The 20,997-nt window shown below is 39.7% G+C and overlaps 1 protein-coding gene across 6 annotated transcripts in view; it reads left to right on the forward strand.

Moving 5' to 3' along the window:
• LOC148845123 (Early-responsive to dehydration stress protein (ERD4)) overlaps positions 1–20,997 on the forward strand; it is a 94,342-nt gene that overhangs the window by 20,593 nt on the left and 52,752 nt on the right. For 4 of the 6 annotated variants that reach the window (XR_016102546.1, XM_088956060.1, XM_088956063.1 and 1 more), the window contains 2 exons: positions 7,982–8,194; positions 11,764–12,062. Coding sequence is in view for 5 of the 6 variants with exons in the window: in XM_088956060.1 (XP_088812186.1) it covers positions 7,982–8,194; positions 11,764–12,062 (512 nt within the window). In the remaining variant the exon portion in view is untranslated. The remainder of the gene's footprint in view (positions 1–7,981; positions 8,195–11,763; positions 12,063–20,997) is intronic. The other 2 variants (XM_088956062.1, XM_088956065.1) reach the window with 1 other exon arrangement.

The raw sequence follows: 20,997 nt of genomic DNA on the forward strand, positions 1-20,997 counted from the left end.
TTCTAAATACTGTTGAAATGAAGTAAGAAAGTATTCACGACCATTATCTGAACGGAGAACTTTGATTGGAACACCAAATTGTGTGCGTATTTCAGTATGGAATTTTTGAAAAATGGAAAATAATTCACTTCTTTCTTTCATTAAGTAAATCCATGTCATTCTTGAACAATCATCAATAAAGGAGACAAAATACTTGTACCCATTATAAGACTATTTTGATTGGACCCCAAACATCTGAATGAATTAAAGAAAAAGGACTCAACATACGACTCTCAACTCTTGGACTGAAGGGCACACGACGATGTTTACCAAACTGACATGACTCACATTGTAAAACTGATAACTGACTCAATGATGGAACCAACATCTTGAGAACCTTGAGAGATGGATGTCCCAGTTGGCAATGCCATTGTAGAGGAGTAAGAGAAGTCTGAAGTGCAATTGAAGATCCACCACCGTCAAGGTAATACAATCCACCAACTTCATGCCCTCCACCAATTTTCTTCCCCATCTTGAGATCCTGAAAAACACAAGTGGAAGGAAAGAAGGTAACAGAACAGTTAAGAGCTTTGGTTATTTTACTAACAGACATAAGATTGAATGGAAACTTAGGTACATATAAAACAGATGATAAGGGGACAGAAGCCATGTCAATTTTATCAACACCACAGATGGGAGATGAGGATCCATTGGCAAGTGTAACAGTTTATGATGTGGAGGTTTCAGAAAGAGAAAAGAACACACCTGAAGTCCCGGTCGTATGATCTGAGGCTCCAGAGTCTATAATCCAGGAAGGAGTTTTAGATGACATGCAAGCAATACCTGATTGGGCATATGTGGCAGTGGTATGCTATGAAGTAGTTTGAAGGAACCGTTCATACTCATCACGTGGAACACTCACCATCTCCCTCCCAGAAGTAGATGTAGATGTGGGAGGTGTTCGGTCTACCAGTTTACTGTCACTAATAGCAACCTCGCCTGCTACAGCATGATTAGCCCATTTAGAGGGAGGGCCATGTAGGTCATAATAGAAATTCACTATGTGTCCATCCCCACCACAATGAATACACTTCCTTGTAGAGTTGTTTTTTCCTCTGCCACGGTCTCCCCCTGAGTCACGGCCACCTCGACCAATCATGGAATTGCCACGGCCCCCTCTGGAATGACCTCCCCCTCTTGTACTATGTCCACCACCTCTAGCTATCACAAGTGCTGATCTATCAGACTGTGTGGGGTTCTCTGTCCCAAAGAAATTCTATGAAGTCTTGAGAATACTTCCTCAAGTGTAGGAAGAGTAGAGCCCCCCAATATTTGAGCTCTAACTGGTTCATATTCCGACTTCAGCCCCACTAAAATTCTTGTAACATCTAGCTGCTCCCTTTGCTGTTGCTGAACTTGAATATCTGGAGTAAGGGGATGATAGACATTGAGTTCATTCCTTATATTCTTTATGCAGGCATAGTACTCTTCTAGTGTTTTGGTTCCTTGTTGTAAATCAAAGTACTCCTGATACAGTTGATATACTCTTGTTGTGTTATCTTGTCCAGACTATAGCTTCTTAGCATGCTCCCATATATCCTTAGCCGTATCAGGGAATATGAAGTTGGCACCGATTTTGGGTTCCATACTATTCCACAGCCAAGTCATGATTTGAGCATCTTCTTGTTCTCAATCATCAAACCCTGGAGAGTCAATCGGTGGCTTCTCATCTCTTACATGCTTTACTTTCTTCTTTACCTTGAGAAAAACTTCTACTGATTTAGCCCATGAAACATAGTTTTCCCCATTTAGCTTAATTTAGGTCATTTGTACCCCTAGGTAGTCGGAGGAAATTTCTACACTAGGTTTCTGATCATTGTACCATCTCCTTTTGCTGCCATTGTACTTTTTCCCAGTTGTCTCTAACTTTACTTCTCAGCTACAAGCTAATTGATGTTGTTCACAGTTTGATATTTCAGCACCTATTGCAGCCTCTAAACACAACAGTGGAAGCACACAGTTGTTTTTATTCACACTACTGCTAACTTCACACACTTACGTCACACATAAGCATCAGTTTACCATTCACTAATCACAAGTAGGCCCTCTTACAAGCATCAAAACAAATTGTGCATCACAAGCACCACAACACAGTCAAATCTCAAAACAAATTGTGCATCACAAGCACCACAACATAGTCAAATCTGCTGCACCCAGTTCAGACTTGTTTAACACACTTAAGAGGGCATTACACAACCACAAGGAGTTCGGCAAGGTCACTGCATTCCACCTTACACCACTCGGCCACTTACAGCAGTCCTAACACCACTTAACAACTTACAGCAGCCCTACACCATTTAACAGCTTACAGCAGCCCTACACCATTCGACCCATCTTAACAATGAACCTAGTTCTCACCATTCGGCTACTGCACACATAGCTTACAGCAGCCCTTCACCATTTGGCTACTACACACACAGCCCTTCCTAGGGCAACAGTTAACCTAGTTCTCTAGGTTCTAATCAATACTAACAACTTCTTGTAGGGTTTCTACCCAGAAATATAAGTAATACTAGAAGAAGAGAGAACCGACCTTCCTTTGAGAATATCAATCAACCATTCACTGCTGAAGTCACTTTCATTGTTGAAGAAGGTTATGCGCAGCAGAGAGACAAGCTGTAATGTTTCTGACCTAGGGTGAACCAGTTCTCTCCATTGACTGACCAGAAACGAAGGTGAAGAGTCACGAACAATGCTGAGGTGCTTTACCAACTGATGTAGGTCAGGAGCATGGCTCTGATACCATATTTCAACTGCTGCTACAGTAATCCGAACAGGAAGAGGAGAAGAAGAAGAAGAAGAAGAGGAGAAGAAGAAGGGTCTATCGAAAATCTAATGGTTAACCCATTCAGTCGACCCCCTTACTCTATATTAGATTCTAATAATGTTTACAAAGACATAAATGCCCTTACTTAAGTGTGTGGCAGAGTAACTCTAATAACACTGCCACATAAGCAAGTTACTTAATAAGCAGAAGAAGACTAAACTACCCCTATTCGGCACATCTTAACACTCCTGAAGGGGAGCATTCCGAGGAACCATTTTCTATGTCTCCAGTTGTTTCTCTTCCAGTTTCTTGTGTGTCTTCTGTTGAGTCCTCTTCTCCTAATGTCTTTCCTTCCACTGTGCCTTCCTCACATGTTCCTCCTCCTCCTCCTCCTCCTCTAGTTCAATCTCCTATTTTTCCCTCACACCCTTTTGTCCAAAGGTGGTACCAAAGACAATGGTTCAGGCATGGGCAAGTTGTTTCCACTCCTTCAACAGAGCCTCTTGCACCTCCCATCACTATTGAGGTAATAGGTCAGCCTTCTTCTGACCCATCTTCTACCTTCCCAGACCTTGACCTTCCTAGTGCCTTTCGCAAAGGCAAGTAGAAGTGTACAACACATTGTGTCTCTAAACACCTGCCCTATAGCCTTCTATCCCCTACCTATTATTCTTTCCTTGCCTTTGTTTATACCCATTTGATAGGGCTGTTCATAAGAAGGCCCAACCCGACCAACCCGGCCGACCCGAACCGACCCAACCCGAGTCGATTGGGTTTTCATCAGCACCAGTCGGTTTCGGGTTGGGCAAAATCATAAACTGATATATCAGGTCGGTTTTAGTTTTCACATAAGAAAACCGAAATTGACCCGAACCAAACCGAACCAATTAGTTTTCTAGTTTGGTAGTTCCTAGTTTCCTACTTAACTAGTCTTCTACTAGAACTAGAACATCCCTATCTTCTAGTTCTTATTTAACTAAATTGTATCTATCCTAATTTCTATAGTCTTTTACACCAAATAGGCAACCCATTAGGCAATTACAACTAGAATTAGGTGTCCTTCTAGTTCTAGGCTTCTCTATCATTTTTGTACAGGAGCAAAACCGAAACCGACCGAAACCGACCCAACCCGACTCAAACTGACTAGGTTGGTTTTGCCTATCAGTGGGTCGGTTTCGGTTTCCACCTCATGTAACCCGACCAGGTCGGGTCAGTTGGGAAAACCCTTGTAAACTGACCCAACCTGACCCATGAACAGCCCTACCATTTGATTTCTAGGTCTGTACTAGAAGCTTTGTCCAAACCTGAATGGAGGGATGCTATGATGACTGAGCTAGATGCTTTGCATAAAAACCATACTTGGGATATTGTGGACCCGCCTAAAGGGAAGGAACCGGTAGTTTGTAAATGGGTTTTCACTATCAAATATCATTCTGATGGCACTATTGAGAGGTTTAAGGCTCGATTGGTTGCTAAAGGCCATACTCAGATGTATGGTATTGATTACCTTGAGACTTTTGCTCCTGTGGTTAAAATGACTTATGTTCGAGTTTTGTTGTTTCTAGCTGCTACTTTTGATTGGCCTCTTCACCAGTTTGATGTTAAAAATGCCTTCTTAATTGGAGACCTACATGAGGAGGTCTATGTGTTTTTACCTCCAGGGGTGTATGGAAAGGAAATGCAAGGGAAGGTGTGTAAATTGAAAAAGTCCCTTTATGGTCTTAAACAGTCTCCTCGAGCCTGGTTTGAGAGATTTAGAGCTGCCCTTGTTTCTTTTGGTTATATATAGACTCAATTTGACCATACTTTGTTTGTAAAGAGAAGTAACTCTTTAGTGACTTTTCTGATTGTTTATGTTGATGAAATTGTGGTTACGGGTAATGACACCTAGGAAATGATTAAGCTCAAAAGGTTTCTTAACACTGAATTTGAGATCAAAGATTTGCGGGATTTCAGATATTTCTTGCAAATTGAAGTTGCTAGATCTAAGGATGTCATCTTCATTTCTCAATGCAAGTATGTTCTTGATCTACTTGTAGAGACTGGTAAACTTGGTGATAAAGTGGCTTCCACTCCTATGGACCAAAACCATAAGCTTTCTGCTACTGATGGTGAATTGTTGTCTGATAGGGGTGTGTTCCAGAGACTGCTTGGGAAGTTGTTATATCTCTACATGACTTGACCAGATATTTCCTATGCATGACTGTTATTAGTCAGTTTATGCATTCCCCTAGAGATACACATTTAGTAGCTGCAAAAAGAGTTTTGTGCTACTTGAAGGGCACTCTAGGGAAAGGTATTCTATTTTTCAAGCATGGGCATATGAAGTTGGAGGCATACACTTATACTGATTGGGTTGTGTGTATTGATGACAGGAGATCCACCTCAAGATACTGTGCTTTGGTGGCAGGGAGCATTGGTTCCACCTATCATAATAGCTTGGGAAGTTGTTATATCTCTACATGACATGACCAGATATTTCCTATGCATGACTGTTATTAGTCAGTTTATGCATTCCCCTAGAGATACACATTTAGTAGCCGCAAAAAGAGTTTTGTGCTACTTAAAGGGCACTCTAGGGAAAGGTATTCTATTTTCCAAGCATGGGCATATGAAGCTGGAGGCATACACTTATACTGATTGGGTTGTGTGTATTGATGACAGGAGATCCACCTCAAGATACTGTGCTTTGGTGGCAGGGAGCATTGGTTCCACCTATCATATTCAGCACTTCCATTCTTCGGTTCCTTCACTTTCCCATTAATATATCCTTCCCCCTAGCAGTGATGTAGAGTTTTATTCTCCTAGACCATTCAAGGTAGTTTAGTCCATCGAAGGGGATTACAGCCATAGGAAAACTCATATCCATTCCCCCACAGTCCATTTTGACTTCTTGAAACCCCCAAAGTAGTAGAATTCTCAGAGGACATGGTCAAAACAGAATTTCAGTCTCAACACTCAACTTAGGATCCCTCCTTACACCAAGAAAAAAAATTGCTCCACGCATGTACTCAGTCCTCTCACACACACTTCGGTTTGGACTCAATCTGAGCACAAAACAGCATCAATTTCCAGACAAAAGAGGCAAGATCAGACTGATTTCAGACCTGTACAGGTTAACAGTCCCAACCTACCAACCTTCTAGAATGTCTAAGAACATTAATCATCAGGAGAGATCCTTAACACTTATAATCAAGCCAAAAACTGGAGATAAAAGGTCATCCGTGACCTACAATCACCTTTTTTTAGGTACAGGATCACACGATCGAAAAAAAAGGAGTTATAAACCTCACAAAGGTCTGACAGCATTCAGCAGCCCAGATTCATTTGATTTTTCTCTTGGTACACGACCAAGGAAGGTAAAGAAAGAAAAAGATTGGTAGGGTCATATCATTGATTGGTAGGCCGGTTGTTATATTTGAGCATGACCGGACCAGATATGTGTGGTGAGTCAATACATGCATGCCCCACATTTCAACATTGGAAATCCATTGATAGGATTCCTTGCCTATCTAAAAGGACATCCAGTTAGAGAAATATTGTTTGCCGACCATGGACATTTGAAGCTGGAAGTTTACATAGATGTTGGTTGGATAGGGTGCCCAGATGACAGGAGATCTACATCAGGAGTGTGTACTATTGTTGGAGGTTATCTGGTTTGGGAAAAGTAAGAAGCAATCAGTTGTAGCTAGGTCGAGCGTAGAAGCTGAATATAGAGCTATGGAACTTGGTGTTTTAGATCTTTTTTGGGTTCGGTCCTTATTGGGAAAGATTGGAGTTGATGCAGAATAACCTATGATGTACTGTGATAATCAAGCAACAATTAACATTGCTCGTAACCCAATTTAGCATGATAGAACAAAGCATATAGAGGTGGACAGACATTTCATAAGAGAAAGGGTGCCTACCATATGTTGCATCTGATTTTACAACTAGCTGATATTCTCACAAAAGGAGTTGCAAGAAATAATTTTGAACATGATCTATACGAGTTGGGAATGTGTGACATCCACTCCCAACTCGAGGGGGGACACTCAGTAGTTTCTAATGTTTTTCTTGTTTATAATCTTTAGTTAGTGTTATTGGGCCCAAGGCCCATTAGTTTATGTTGTTTTTTTTTTGAGCTGTTTTTTATGTTATGAACAGTAGCTTCCCCATTAAGGGCACTATAGTCTTTGTTATTAATATTTTTTATGAGTATATAAGATAATGGGTGGGGTGGCCAGATCATTATTGGCTTCTCCCCATCTCTTCTTCTCTTCTCACTAAGATCTCTCTTTCTCTCTTCTTTTTCACTATTATCAAATCGGATTATTGTTTTTTCCTTTTCTACTATCTTTTCCATTGGAGAGTCCTTGGTTCACACCCGAGGGAAATTTCAAAGCCCCCATGCATAGAAAAGTGAAGTATATTGGCATGGGATAAAGTGGTGCATGTAAGCATCACCATAATATTTAGATCTACATGGGAAAGTGTGTATTGGTATACAGGAAATAAGTGTGATTTGTGACATAACTTCCCTACGAGAAGCTATCATAACCTGTACCAATGGCATAGCTAATGGTCTATTGTAAGTCTTTTTCTGTAGGAGCTGGATGATGAAAAGCTGACAACCAGATGCTTCCCTGTAGTAAGACAACAAAACTATTGATTATAAATGCCTTTAACCTTGTCAGTAGATAATGTCATAAAATCTAAACAGGAATTAGAACATCATAATAACTGCTAATGTTTTTAATTGACCATTTCTATGAGGAATATAATAAGAAATATCATATAATCAATAGAATGTTTTATTATTCTTTTATGTTGTGCATAACAGTTACCGCCCTTGATAATATTAGTGACATTTTCTTGTTAGCAAAAACTATATGTTATTTAATTTACTGGATTATTTTGATGAGAAGAATGAAATTTCTGTGGTTCTTGATAATTTCCAGTTGCGTTGGTCTTTTTGGATGATACTTTTAGCGTACAAAAATGTATCTTTCCCATTCATTTTTATATGTAATCCCAAAATTTATGCCTATCTCCTTACAATTTGCATGACTTTCTCTTGCTCAATTGGACCATCTGTTTTGGTTGAAAAATTTTTGAAGATTTTTATATTTGTTGCTCATTTGGACTTTCTATGGTTTGATATACATGGTGCCTTTTTGTACTGTTTCATCTTAGGAGTACAATGAGATATCGGTGAAAAGGATTAAACGCCTTTGCAATGTTAGGAATCGGCCTGAGCAGTTCACAGTTTTAGTAAGAGAAATTCCATTCTGCACTGAGCATAAGTCTCATGAATGTTGTGTAGAACAGTTCTTCTCCAAGCATCATCCATATTCTTATCAATCTTATCAGATGGTCTACTGTAGAAAAGATGTTGAGGATTCACCAGTAAGTTAGATAATTCTAGAATAAAGCAGTTTCCTACTTTGGATTAGTTTCATTTTATAGTTTTTTGTCTATCAATGTTACATGAGGAGAATTTTCTATCAATTGTGGTTCTTTCCTTATTTTAAAAGTCAGTTTCTAGGTATATTGAAGTTACTTGGTTTGTTTTTCAACTGCTTATGTGCATGTCTTATAAAAGGGCTTGGTGCAATGGTAACATCCTGGACTAACAAGCATGAGAATGTATTTTGAGTCTCTGACCACTTTTTGCAAAACATCTGGTGTGTATACTTTGTGCGGAAAAGCTAGAGTTTGGGTCCATAGTTACAACATAAGAATTTTGAGAAATCAATAGTTGTGCTTTCCTCATTCTAGAAGTTACTTTCTAGGTACATTAGAGTTATTCGATTGATTACTGGTTACTTCGTCTTATTAATTGAGAAGAAAGCCTAATTTACGTGAAGAAGTTTCAGCACCCCAAGCAACTCTGGTTTACATCATATATTATTACCATGAGCATTTGGTTCCCCAATTGTCATTCCTCAATACAAATTTTCCATGTTGATCCTTTATTTGGATAAAAGGTCAGCTGAGCAGTTGGCCTCCCTTTTTATCCACAGAAGTTGAGCTTATAAGTCTCGTGCAACTTTTCATCCGGTGATGCTACAGCTAAAGTCTTGGGTTGTTGTTTTACAAGAAGCTTACAATGACGCTTAGAATCACCTTCCATGATTAAATCATTAAAATTTAGGGTCTTCACCAGCTTCATACCCTGGTATACAACTAAGAGTTCAGCCCACAATGACTATTCTTGGCCTATAAGTCCAGAGTACAAATCTTCACCATCACTGTTTTCTTAACACCCTACTGATGCTTGAAATTCCTGGATTTCAGATTTTTCAATGCTGCTTCCATCAAAATTAAGCTTTACATGATTTCCGTTAGGAGCCTTCTAAAGGGAAGCACTTACTGTCCTTGTAGTGGAGCAATTTGATACATTGGACCATCCTTTTTATGTCATCAATGAAACATACAATGACAGTTTTGGCCAAGGAGGCCATTCCTATCAAAATATTTTGTTACCACTTCCGTTGAGTGGGAAACTTCCCTAAAACTTGACTATTGCTGTCTTCCCATATTGACCATAGGAGAGCCCCTCTAAGACAACCCCTGTGACTATCCCTCTCTGTGTAGAGGGTTTAAAGGAGGAATTATCATAATCTCCCCATGCTATTCAGTGGGGCATGTGATTAGTAAAAGAGTAGTAGTCGCGCTGCTTGCTTTATATAGGAACCACTTGTTTGGAATAAGACAACCATTAGGTTTTTTCCTTTTCAATACCTGAAAAGTATTAATTCTCCAATGTACCACCTCCCAAGAACAAACTTTTATTTTAGGTGGCTTTGGCCATTTCCAAATGGCTTTTACTGGAAAAAAAACATGGGAGGTTGAGATGAAGGGCTTGGAAAAAAGAGGTGCATGAGAAAGAACCATGTTTGTGAGACTAAAGGAACACAAGAACCCAAGAATATCATGTCCCCTGGCAATTTTTGACATATAGCACCATCATCATCTAAGTGTTGCACTAACTATATGTGGTTGGCTACATGAATCCTGTTATGCTAGTCTGTTTTGTTTACTACCATATTTATCGTTAAATTATGAGCCCTTTTATCATTTCTCATTACTTCAACCTATGTCCTTTTTGGTTTGTGTATGTGTGATATGTACGGGTCATTGCTTGGCATGATAGTAAAATCTTTGGCTGATAAGCATGAGAATGCCGGGTTCAAGTATGAGAGTGATCACTTTTTGCAGAAAAAAGCCAGAGGTTAGACCCTTATACTGTCCACCAAATAGCCCAGACCAGCAGTGGGTAGTGGCCTTATTTTTTATGGATGTGTAATGTGGATACGTGCTGAAGTTTTATGTAGGTAATTGTTAATTTTCTCTTTATCATCTTTACATTGTTAATGGGGTCTAACTTTAATTGTTATTAAGGAAAAGCTTTTTCTATGATCTTTTTCTGTAATTGTCTGAAATAAGTGGGAAAACTTATTGGCTCTTGTTTGTGGTTTTAAAACCATATGAATGTAGGCTAAACACTAGCTTCTATTCTTACTATCATGGTAACCTATGTATTGAATAGGATTTAATGGAAACTTGGTAAGATGCTATAGGAGAAGATTATGCCTAATTAGGGATGTTAGAGAGTTGATTTTGTTATGGGTTTGCCTGCCCAAACTTGACCCCAAGGCACCTGCTATTGAATTCAATCCAACTTAATGAATTACAGAACCTGCCTCGACCTTACACTGTCCCAATCAATACCAACTCCACCCACTCGATTAACGGTACTACTGTTGTTAGTTTCCAGATTATTCAATGTCACTGTCACATGCTATAGATGTTTCATGAATATTTCATTTTAATTATATATATATATATATATATATATATATATATTATGATAAAATAAAACCAATCCCTCCCAGGGCTTTTACCAGAAACAACAGAAAAGCTTAACCAAACTGCAAATAAAACCAGTAAATGTCAACAGCTTGACCCTCTATCAAACATTGACTACAAAAAGGTCTCTCTTCTATTCCAACCAGGATAAGATGGACTTGAAACAAGACCTTGAAGGAAGAAAGACTAAACCATGCACCAAACCGAGACTTCTGCCAAAACTCTTAACCTCCCCCCTTCATTTTTAATATATGCCACCTGTTGGTAAACATAGTTTCAAGTTTCATTTAGAGAAATGAAAGCATGGAAGACTTTCTATGGAACCGGCAGGTCAGAGGACTTAGTAAGAGGGGGAAGTAATTTGGTGAATAATTCCATTGACTCTGGTCTGGATGGTATGGTCAAAAAGGAAGTGCAAAGATTTTTGAGAAGATTAATGTGGCAGATTATGTAGCAAAGGTCTTATGGGAAGGCTATATTCTTGGTTGGCAGTGCACAGATGCTTTAAGGGTACCTCTTACAACTCTTTTTTTTGGTAACTAATTTTTTTTTTGAAATATACTTATATGGAAAATGTATACTTTGATACTTTCCCTTAGCACTATACCTTGTGGTGTGGGGATTGAGTTGTACATTTAGAAAATAGCATAATTTTATGGACATCACACATGAGCCCTATGGGGTTAGGAAGTACCCAATGCTAAAGGATGTAAAACAAATAGAACTCAATTAAGCATTCTGTGTAAGTACAATTCACTGTAAGCGTAAGGTTCTTACAGTCCATTTTTGTGCACTCCGTCCTTTGAGTTGACAGTGTTATATTTTCTGCATGATTGTATGTATGCAGGTATATCTTATCTGTTCAGTTCATATTTTCTGCACTGTATTGAAATTATCTGATATGTTCTCTTCGAATGAAAATGAATTGCAAATTTTCTTATATACGGTTTGTGAGCCTGTTCCTCAACAAATATAAGTTTCTGTAGAACATAGTTAATTATTCTCTTTTAATCATATAGTGTCATATTTTCCATTTTCAGTTTCTCTTTATGGTCTTAGATGGATCAATATTTTTCTAACCAATTATCACCTTTCATTTCTAGGAGTTGCCTGTTGCATTTGTGTCCTTCAAGACACGGTGGGGTGCTACACTTGCTGCCCAATCTCAACATCATGCAAATCCACTTTCATGGATAACAGAAATGGCTCCAGAACCAAGGGACGTTCTATGGAGTAATTTGGCTATCCCATATGCTCATCTACCACTCTACAAAATTGGAGCCTTTCTTGCAGCAATGGTTCTGACAATTTTCTTTGCTATCCCAGTCACTGCAGTTCAAGGAATAGCAAAATTTGAAAAGCTAAAGAAGTGGTTCCCTCCGGCTATGGCTGTACAATTGATGTAAGTATCTTGCCATTTGTTGCTCTTTGTAGGTTATGTGAATGAATCTAAGTTACCAGGATAGTAGGGACATGGATGGATATGGTATTGTTAAAGTTTGATCTGCCCTAGAATTCTGTCTTGTTCGCTGACTGTAAAGTAAAGTAAAGTAAAGTAGGAGAAGAAAGAAGAAGAGGGAAAGATGAGAAAAGAGAGAAAGGCTGGTTCGAATTAGAAAAAGATAAATCTCTCTAGATTCGGCCAGACCTGTTATTATATTATTAACTAAATGGAAAAAACTTAAGTGCCCTTCTTTAAGTAAGAAGCACTCGAACTGACATAACAGTACGCATCAACCTTCTCAACAAGTACAAAGACCGAAATACCCCTTCACTAACACCACTAACACTCCCCCTCAAATTGGTGAGTATATATCATATAATCCCAGCTTGTTACATATGTAGTCCACTCTCCCCCGACTCAAATCTTTTGTAAACAGGTCTGCCCATTGGTTTCCCGTACTAACATATGCAGTTTCTATCACCCCATTCAGCACCTTCTCTCTCACAAAATGACAGTCAACTTCGATGTGCTTGGTTTTTTCATGAAACATTGGATTGGAAGAGATATGAACTGCTGCCTGATTGTCACAATAGAGCTTCATTGGAGTACTGATGTCATATTCTATCTCCTGTAGAAGGTTCCTCAGCCACACTAATTCACAAGCAGTATGTGCCATGGCCCTATATTCTACTTCTACACTGCTTCTTGCCACAGCTGTTTGCTTCTTACTTTTCCACGTTACCAGGTTACCCCCTAGAAAGGTGCAATAGCCTGTGGTGGATCGTCTGTCAGACATAGAACCTGCTCAATCAGCATCGGTATATCCTTCTACTACCAGTTTTTCACCACTCCTGTACAACAAACCACAACCAGGAGCTCCTTTCAGATACCTCACAATCCTTAGCACTGCATTCCAATGTGGGACCAAAGGTTTCTGCATGAACTGACTCACCACACTAACTGCAAATGAAATATTTGGCCGAGTAATGGTTAGATAGTTTAGTTTGCCTACAAGCCGTCGATATCTGCCAGGGTCTTCAAATACTTCACCTATATCACTGCTCAACCTCGTATTTGTTTCCATAGGTGTCTCAGCCGGTTTAGTACCCAACAACCTTGTTTCTTCCAATAAATCGAGCACATATTTCCTCTGACACAAATTAATGCCATGCTTAGATCTTGCTACCTCTATGCCCAAAAAGTAATGCAACTTGCCAAGGTCCTTTATCTAAAAGTGTTCCTGTAGGAATGCCTTCAATCTGTCAATGCCCATTTTGTCATTCCCAGTCACAACGATATCATTCACATACACCACCAATATTATTTTGCTTGCTGAAGAGTCAAAACTGAAGACAGAGTGATCGACTTGGCACTGTTTCATACCAAACTTCTTGACCACCTCACTGAACCTACCAATCCATGCTCGAGGGGACTGTTTAAGTCCATAAATAGCCTTCTTAAGTCTGCATACCTTACCATCCTCCCCCTGAGCAACAAACCCTGGTGGTTGCTCCATGTAGACCTCCTCGAGCAAATCACCATGCAAAAAGGCATTTTTGATATCTAGCTGATGGAGAGGCCAATCATACATAGCTGCAAGAGAGAAGACGACACGAACTGATCCTATCTTAGCAACCGGGGAGAATGTCTCTGTGTAGTCAATGCCATAGGTTTGGGAGTACCCTTTGGCAACCAGCCGCGCCTTCAGGCGCTCAACACGACCATTTGGCAAGTACTTAACACTATACACCCACTTACAACCGACAGCCTGCTTCCCAGGAGGAAGAGCGTTGAGATCCCAAGTGTGATTATGATGCAAAGCAGAGAGCTCTTCTTCCATAGCACGACACCACTCTGGAGAGGTAAGGGCTTCCTGGAAATCCTTAGGAACAACCACGGAGGATAACAAAGAGATGAACTGGCGATGGGAGGCAGAGAGGTGGGTAAGTGAAACAAAATTGGAAATAGGGTGAATGGTGCAAGTACGTTTACCTTTCCGGAAGGCAATAGGGAGATCTAGGTCGGAGGCTGGTGTTGGAGCCGGAGCTGGATCTGTTGACGGTGATGAAGCTGGAGGAGCTGCAGCCGGTACACGCGGGCGATGTGTATACACGAGATAGATGGGTGGATGTTCAACCGACGGTGGCACCGGAGGCAAGGACGTAGGCATGACTGGAACCAGAGGAGGTGGATCAACCACAGGAAGAGGAAGAGGAGGTGGTGATGAGGAGGAAGCAGCAGCACCGGACCCGACGAAGAACGGAGTAGACTCGAAGAATGTAACATCAGCACATACCAAGGAACGACGAGAACTGGGATGATAACGCTTGTACCCTTTCTGAGTTCAGGAATAGCCAAGGAAGATACATTTCAGGGAATGTGCATCTAACTTGTCAGTCACGGGACCCAGATTATGAACAAAGCAGACACACCCAAATACCCAAGGAGGAAGCGGAAACGGAGACATGTTGGGGAACAAGATACTAAAAGGAGAACGACCATCAAGGATAGACGTGGGCATCCGATTAATTAAGAAACAAGAGGTGAGCATTGCATCACTCCAAAAGGTTTTGGGAACATTCATGTGGTGCATGAGGGAGCGTGCCGTTTCTACAAGATGACGGTTCCTTCTCTCAGCCACCCCATTTTGTTGCGGAGTGTAAGTACATGAAGTTTGGTGTATAATGCCATGGTGGTCCAAGTATTCTTGAAAAGATGAAGACAAGTATTCACGTCCATTATCAGAACGAAAAATTTTGATGTGAACGCCAAATTGATTGCGGATCTCAGCATAAAATTTCTGGAAGATGGCAAATAATTCACTTCTTTCTTTCATTGAATAGAGCCACGTCATTCTTGAACAGTCATCAACAAAAATAACAAAATATCGGTATCCATTATATGACATCACTTTATAAGGACCCCAAACATCTGAATGAATTAAAGAAAAAAGACTTGACACACTATTATCGACCCTAGAACGAAAGGGAACACGATGGTGTTTCCCAATTGACACGACTCACAATCTAAAACAGAAAGTTGACTCAATGAAGGGACTAAGGACTGCAACACTCTCAAGGAAGGGTGACCAAATCTACAATGCCACTGGAGAGGAGAAATGGATGACTGAAGGGCCGTCGACGTTCGTCCACCACCATCAAGATAATACAGTCCACCGGCTTCATGCCCTCCACCAATCTTCATCCCGGTCTTGAGATCCTGAAAAACACACATAGAAGGGTAAAATGTGATGGAGCACTTAAGGGATTTGGTCAGCTTACTAACAGACATAAGATTAAATGGAAACTTAGGTACATATAAAATAGAGGATAGGGATACAGGGTCTAGGTCAACATTACCAACACCACAGATAGATGATGTGGAGCCATTATCGAGGGTAACAGATTGTGATGTTGAGCAATGAGTGAGAGATGAAAACACACCTGGAGTTCCCGTCATGTGATCGGAGGCTCCAGAATCAATAATCCAGGGGTTGGGTGTGGATGCCAAACGAGCCATACCTGAGTGTGCAAAGGAAGCTGTGTTCTGCTGTGACTTGGATTGAACAAACCTCTCATACTCATCCCGAGGAACATTCACCATCTCCTTGCCTAGGCCATCTGAGGGAGTAGAAGGCAACGGGTCAGCTGACCGGTTCTCCTGTCTAGAGCTGAAACTAGTGTCACTAGTCATGGCATGGTTGGCCCACGTCGAGGGAGGACCATGTTAGTCGTAGTAGTAGTTAATGGTATGTCCATCCAATCCACAATGAGTACACTTCCGTGGACCCGAGCCACGTCCTCTACCACGAGCTCCCCCTAGATCTCTGCCTCCAGTATGACCACCACCACGGGTATGTGTAGATCCACCACTACCACTTCTGCCAGGCTGGGCTCCTCGAGCCCCACTTCTGCCACCACGGGTATGTGTAGATCCATAGATCCAATGGAAGCCCTCCGAAGACGGGCAAACACCTCCTCTAAAGATGGAAGAGCAGATCCCCCTAGTATCTGAGCTCGTACTGGTTCATACTCAGACTTTAGCCCCACCAGAAACCGTGTCACATCAAGCTGCTCTCGCTGTTGCTGTTGAATTTTGACATCAGAAGTGAGGGGATGATAGACATTTAACTCATTACGGATATTCCTCACACTGGCATAGTACTCCTCAAGGCTTTGACTTCCCTGTTGCAGATTGAAGTATTGCTGATACAGTTGATATACCCTAGTGGTATTATCCTGACCTGAATACAGTTTCTTAGCATGATCCCACACCTCTTTGGCTGTGTCAAGAAACATGAAGTTCACACTGATTTTGGGTTCCATACTGTTCCACAACCATGTAATGATCTGTGCATCTTCCTGTTCCCAGTCTTCATACTCTTGAGAATTAGCAGGGGGTTTCTCCTCTCTTATATGCTTCACTTTCTTCTTTGCCTTCAGAAAAACCTCTACAGACTTGGCACAAGGAACATAGTTCTCTCCATTCAGTTTAATGGAGGTCATTTGGACATTCAGGTAATCAGTAGAGATCATGACACTAGGTTTACTATCACTGTTATCTGCCATTGCCGAACTCCTTATCACTGAATTCTGAGCACTGATTTCAACAGTAATAAATGCTGAGAACTGCAACACCACAAACCCTACTCACCGAAATCTGCACACTGATTTCAGCAGTATTAAGTGCTGAAAACTGCAACACCACAACCCCTACTCACCGAAGTCTACACACTGATTTCAGCGATATCAAATGCTGAAAACCACACTTGTAACACCACAAACCCTAATCCACAGTTATAGGGAGTTTCACCATTAAGTAGACACTATTGCCCTTCGATTCACACACAAACCAGAATAAACCCTAGCATAAACCCAACCATAAACCCTACCATACTGCAATCTGAAAACTCATCATGCGAACTGTACTACACCTCTCATGTATTCCATAACAGATAATAAAAAAAACTTTACCTCATTGCCTGAAGGCCAACCACACGAAGGGCTGAGACACCACTGCACCACACTTACCAGCCCTAACTAGGGCTTAGAAACCACAGCAACCAATCACCAACGACACAATTGGAGGCATTGGAACCTCCTAGGGAAGAGGGCGATCACTCCTTTTCAGCCCTTTTCCCAGTCTCCAACTAATAGCTGAGAAACCCAAGAGAAACCCTAATTCGAATGCACAAAAGACAGAATTTTAGCAAGTCTGATTTGTTAAACCTTGCTCTGATACCATGTTAAAGTTTGACCTGCCCTAGAATTCTGTCTTGTTTGTTGACTTTAAAGTAAAGTAAAGTAAAGTAGGAGAAGAAAGAAGAAGAGAGAAAGATGAGAAAAGAGAGAGGCTGGTTCAAATTAGAGAAAGATAATTCTCTCTAGATTCGGCCAGACCTGTTATTATATTATTAACTAAATGGAAAAGACTTAAGTGCCCTTCTTTAAGTAAGAAGCACTCGAACTGACATAACAGTACACATCAACCTTCTCAACAAGTACAAAGACCGAAATACCCCTTCACTAACACCACTAACAGGTATCAAACAGCTCCAATACGGATACAAATATGAATACACTTGGGAAACACATGGGTTTTTTTTTGAGAGAAAGGTAAAGTAATATATTAGACAAAAAGCAAACCAAATCTGCACAAGGAGTTGTGCAGTTCCCAATTAAAAGCTGTACATCTTCTGTATTGTTTACCCTGTGTGCATAGATACAAAAAGATCCCCAGAATTATAAAAAGAGTTATATGGTCTATTCCTGAATCATTTATGTGTTCCTACCCATGAGTACATCCTACCCCAAAAACGTTTACATAAATTTTCCTCCGAAACACATGTTTTCAAACAATCTTTTGTTTCTTTCTGTCCATATTGTCCAAACCAATAAAGCTGGTCCTACCCACCAAATAACTTGCCTTCTTTAGAGAGACCCTTCAGATCAACTTGTCACACATTCAGTTTGTACAAGAGAGTTTAGGGTGAAAACAGAATCAGTCGACCCCACCCTATAGATAGATATTACAGAAATGCCATTGTGGGGCAAAGAAGAGAAAATGAGAAAGAAAGAATACATGATAGTGTACAACAAGGACTATGGAAATATGGATGGGCTCCATCTTATGAAGATTAATATTGAGTCCTGATACAACCTCAAACCACGTGAGAATCATATGGAGGGACTCCATCTTGGGAAATGCATGGATACAACAAAAGATATGGAAACGGTTGGATATGCTAGGGAAATGCATACAAATCACAAATACATTAATAACACTAAATCTAAAGCTAAAATATCTATGAATAAGGTAAAAAGACATGATAAATCATAAATGCACACTTTAATAGGTATATAATAATTGTCATTCTATTTCAATTTTTATAATTATAGTTTTCAATTTTTTTTTATTTTGTGGGAAATTTATTTAGTATTTTATATAATTAATAACTATATTTTTTCAAATAATAAATATGTTTTCATTTTTAACACATAATTTATATGTAAAATAAAACATATGATTCATTTAAGGTAGGCAAAATATGATTCATTTTTTATAATTATAATTTTCAATTTTTATTAAAGTCCAAAAACAATTGAAAAGCGGTCGATGTACAATTTTGTGACTGGTACGCTTCTATATCAATGCGCGTCGGATTGTAATCACAACCGATAGGGCCCGATGCAGAGAAGTATTGTGCCGGTACGCATGAGTCATGGGATACATATCTAATCGCGTTGTATCCTGTATCCCTGGCCATGGACACAGAGATTATATGCCCTGTATTGCGAGTATCATATCAATCATTTCGATACTTCAAATCTTGGTATTGGATACAAAATTTACGCTAAAAATTGAAGTGTCTGATATGACAGTACCCTTCTACAGGTATCTGGGTATCATAGATGTGAATGAGAAGGTTTTCATATTAAATGTATTAGATTTCCATTCACAAACATTCTTTGCTAGAGGAAGTATGCTGCTTTTCTTTTGGGTATTGAAGTCCTATGTTGTTCTTTCTCTAGTCTGGATTAAGTTTCATGATTTTGATATCCTTATAAATACTACCATATGAAGAGGTTATCTCTGGATATTTCACAAATATAGCTTTAAATATTAAGTTTCTAGGAAAATTTGCAAAGTATTTGTAATACGGGGGAAATTTTAGGGTCTTCCCAGGGAAAGTTAAAGAAAATAGGATATTGGTATATTTTCCCAAGGGGAAAAGAATGCCTAATTGTTTACATTTAGTGCTATAGACCATTAATATCATCAAACAATATGAGGATTTATGAACAAACTAATTTATTTTTGTGATAAGATAAGAGTTCCTAATAATTTCAGGCATAACAGATTGGTAGTAAGAGTTTTGGGGAAGATAAGTGTAACAGCTATACTGTAATGGTGTGTGAGCATAGTGTCTGCTGAAATATGACTTTAGGTGGATAAATGATGGTTAAGTAAGGTTAAGATCTGAAATGGAAATGAAAAGACAGTTTATAGAACTTTCAGAGTTGAAATACTTAAAAAAAGAGCTGTTATAATGTATTTGGGTTCCTTTTTACTTGGGGAGTTCTTTTTTTTTTTTTTTCATTTATCTAGGATGGGAAGGCTGTAGTATGACCATATATGGTTTTGTGATCCTTTTTTTTTTGGTATCTCTTTTCTTCTTGCATGATGTATTCCTTTCTTCGTCTCCTTTTTGAGACATAAATTCATTGAGCTTGTTGTCAATTCAAAACCAAGCAGTGCCAGCACTTACCCCTATATGTGAGGGGTGATCATTCTTGGCCCGGCCTGACCCAGACCATAAATTTCCAGGCCCAGGCTCTACCTGAAATACATTTATAATTTGTACATGTTTATTTTCTTATTTTGGTGGAGTTTGAAAGGCCCTAATCTGAAGGCATGGCGGCATGTATAGGCCCTATATCTTCCTCATTCTAACCACTGCAATCTCCCTGGAAACCGGCATACTATCAATCGAAGTCCCTTTTTTCTGGATCTCTCTCTTCGTCCTTTACTTCCCCTTGAAAAATTTCTTTCTCCGTTCTCCTAACTTTTAATACCAGCTCCCCTGGAAAGTTTGAAGTTTTTTGTGCAGAGGTAATGGAGGCAGCATAGCTAGCCATGGAATAAGTGTAGGTGGCAATGATGAGTTGAGTTCTGGTTATAGTGGTAGCAGAGATTCTGAGGATCAATCAGCATCATCACCATCATCTTCATGTTTAAGAATTCTAGGGTTATTTTTGAACAGATGGATATCAAGGGTTGCTGCAGGCCTGCAGTTCCCCTTCAAGGTTTTTATGGAGAAACTAGTTGGAGTTGGTGCATATTTGAATCAGGAGTATGCAGTATCCTCAGTAAATTTGGGACATTTGTGTACAGTGGAACTCTGTTTGCTGCAATTGGACTCATGGGGACTGTGATTTTGAATAGATTGATTAGTATACGGAAGGAGATGGATCCCATTTTTAAGATATGTATGCCTCTGCAATTCTCAGTGCTCTTCCTTGGGAAATTCATGTGATGCGAGAATAATTTAAGATATCAAACTTTGAACAGGAATGAGTTTCTGTGAGCAAGGGGGCTGCTGCTGTTGGGATTTGCAGCAGTCACTTTTGATTTGTTTAATCTTTTTTGCTACTCAGTTTTAGAATAGAAAACCAAGGTATGTGCTTTTTTTACTTTCTTCTTTTGATAACTAAATAGGAAGATAAGACACTTGTTTAGACTTTAGAGTGGGTTTTATTTTATTTTCTCAAGGCTGTAGAGTGGGTTCCAGTGAAGGATGGATTTTACTGTGTGCCTCTTTTTCTATAATTTATAAATGAATATATGAAAAGGAAAATAATCTTTTTGTGGTGGATCAGAAGAAAAAGGAAAA

Source organism: Nelumbo lutea, chromosome 7 (genome assembly GCF_056320005.1).
Source record: "Nelumbo lutea isolate HS-2025 chromosome 7, American lotus-T2T, whole genome shotgun sequence".
NCBI lineage: Eukaryota > Viridiplantae > Streptophyta > Magnoliopsida > Proteales > Nelumbonaceae > Nelumbo > Nelumbo lutea.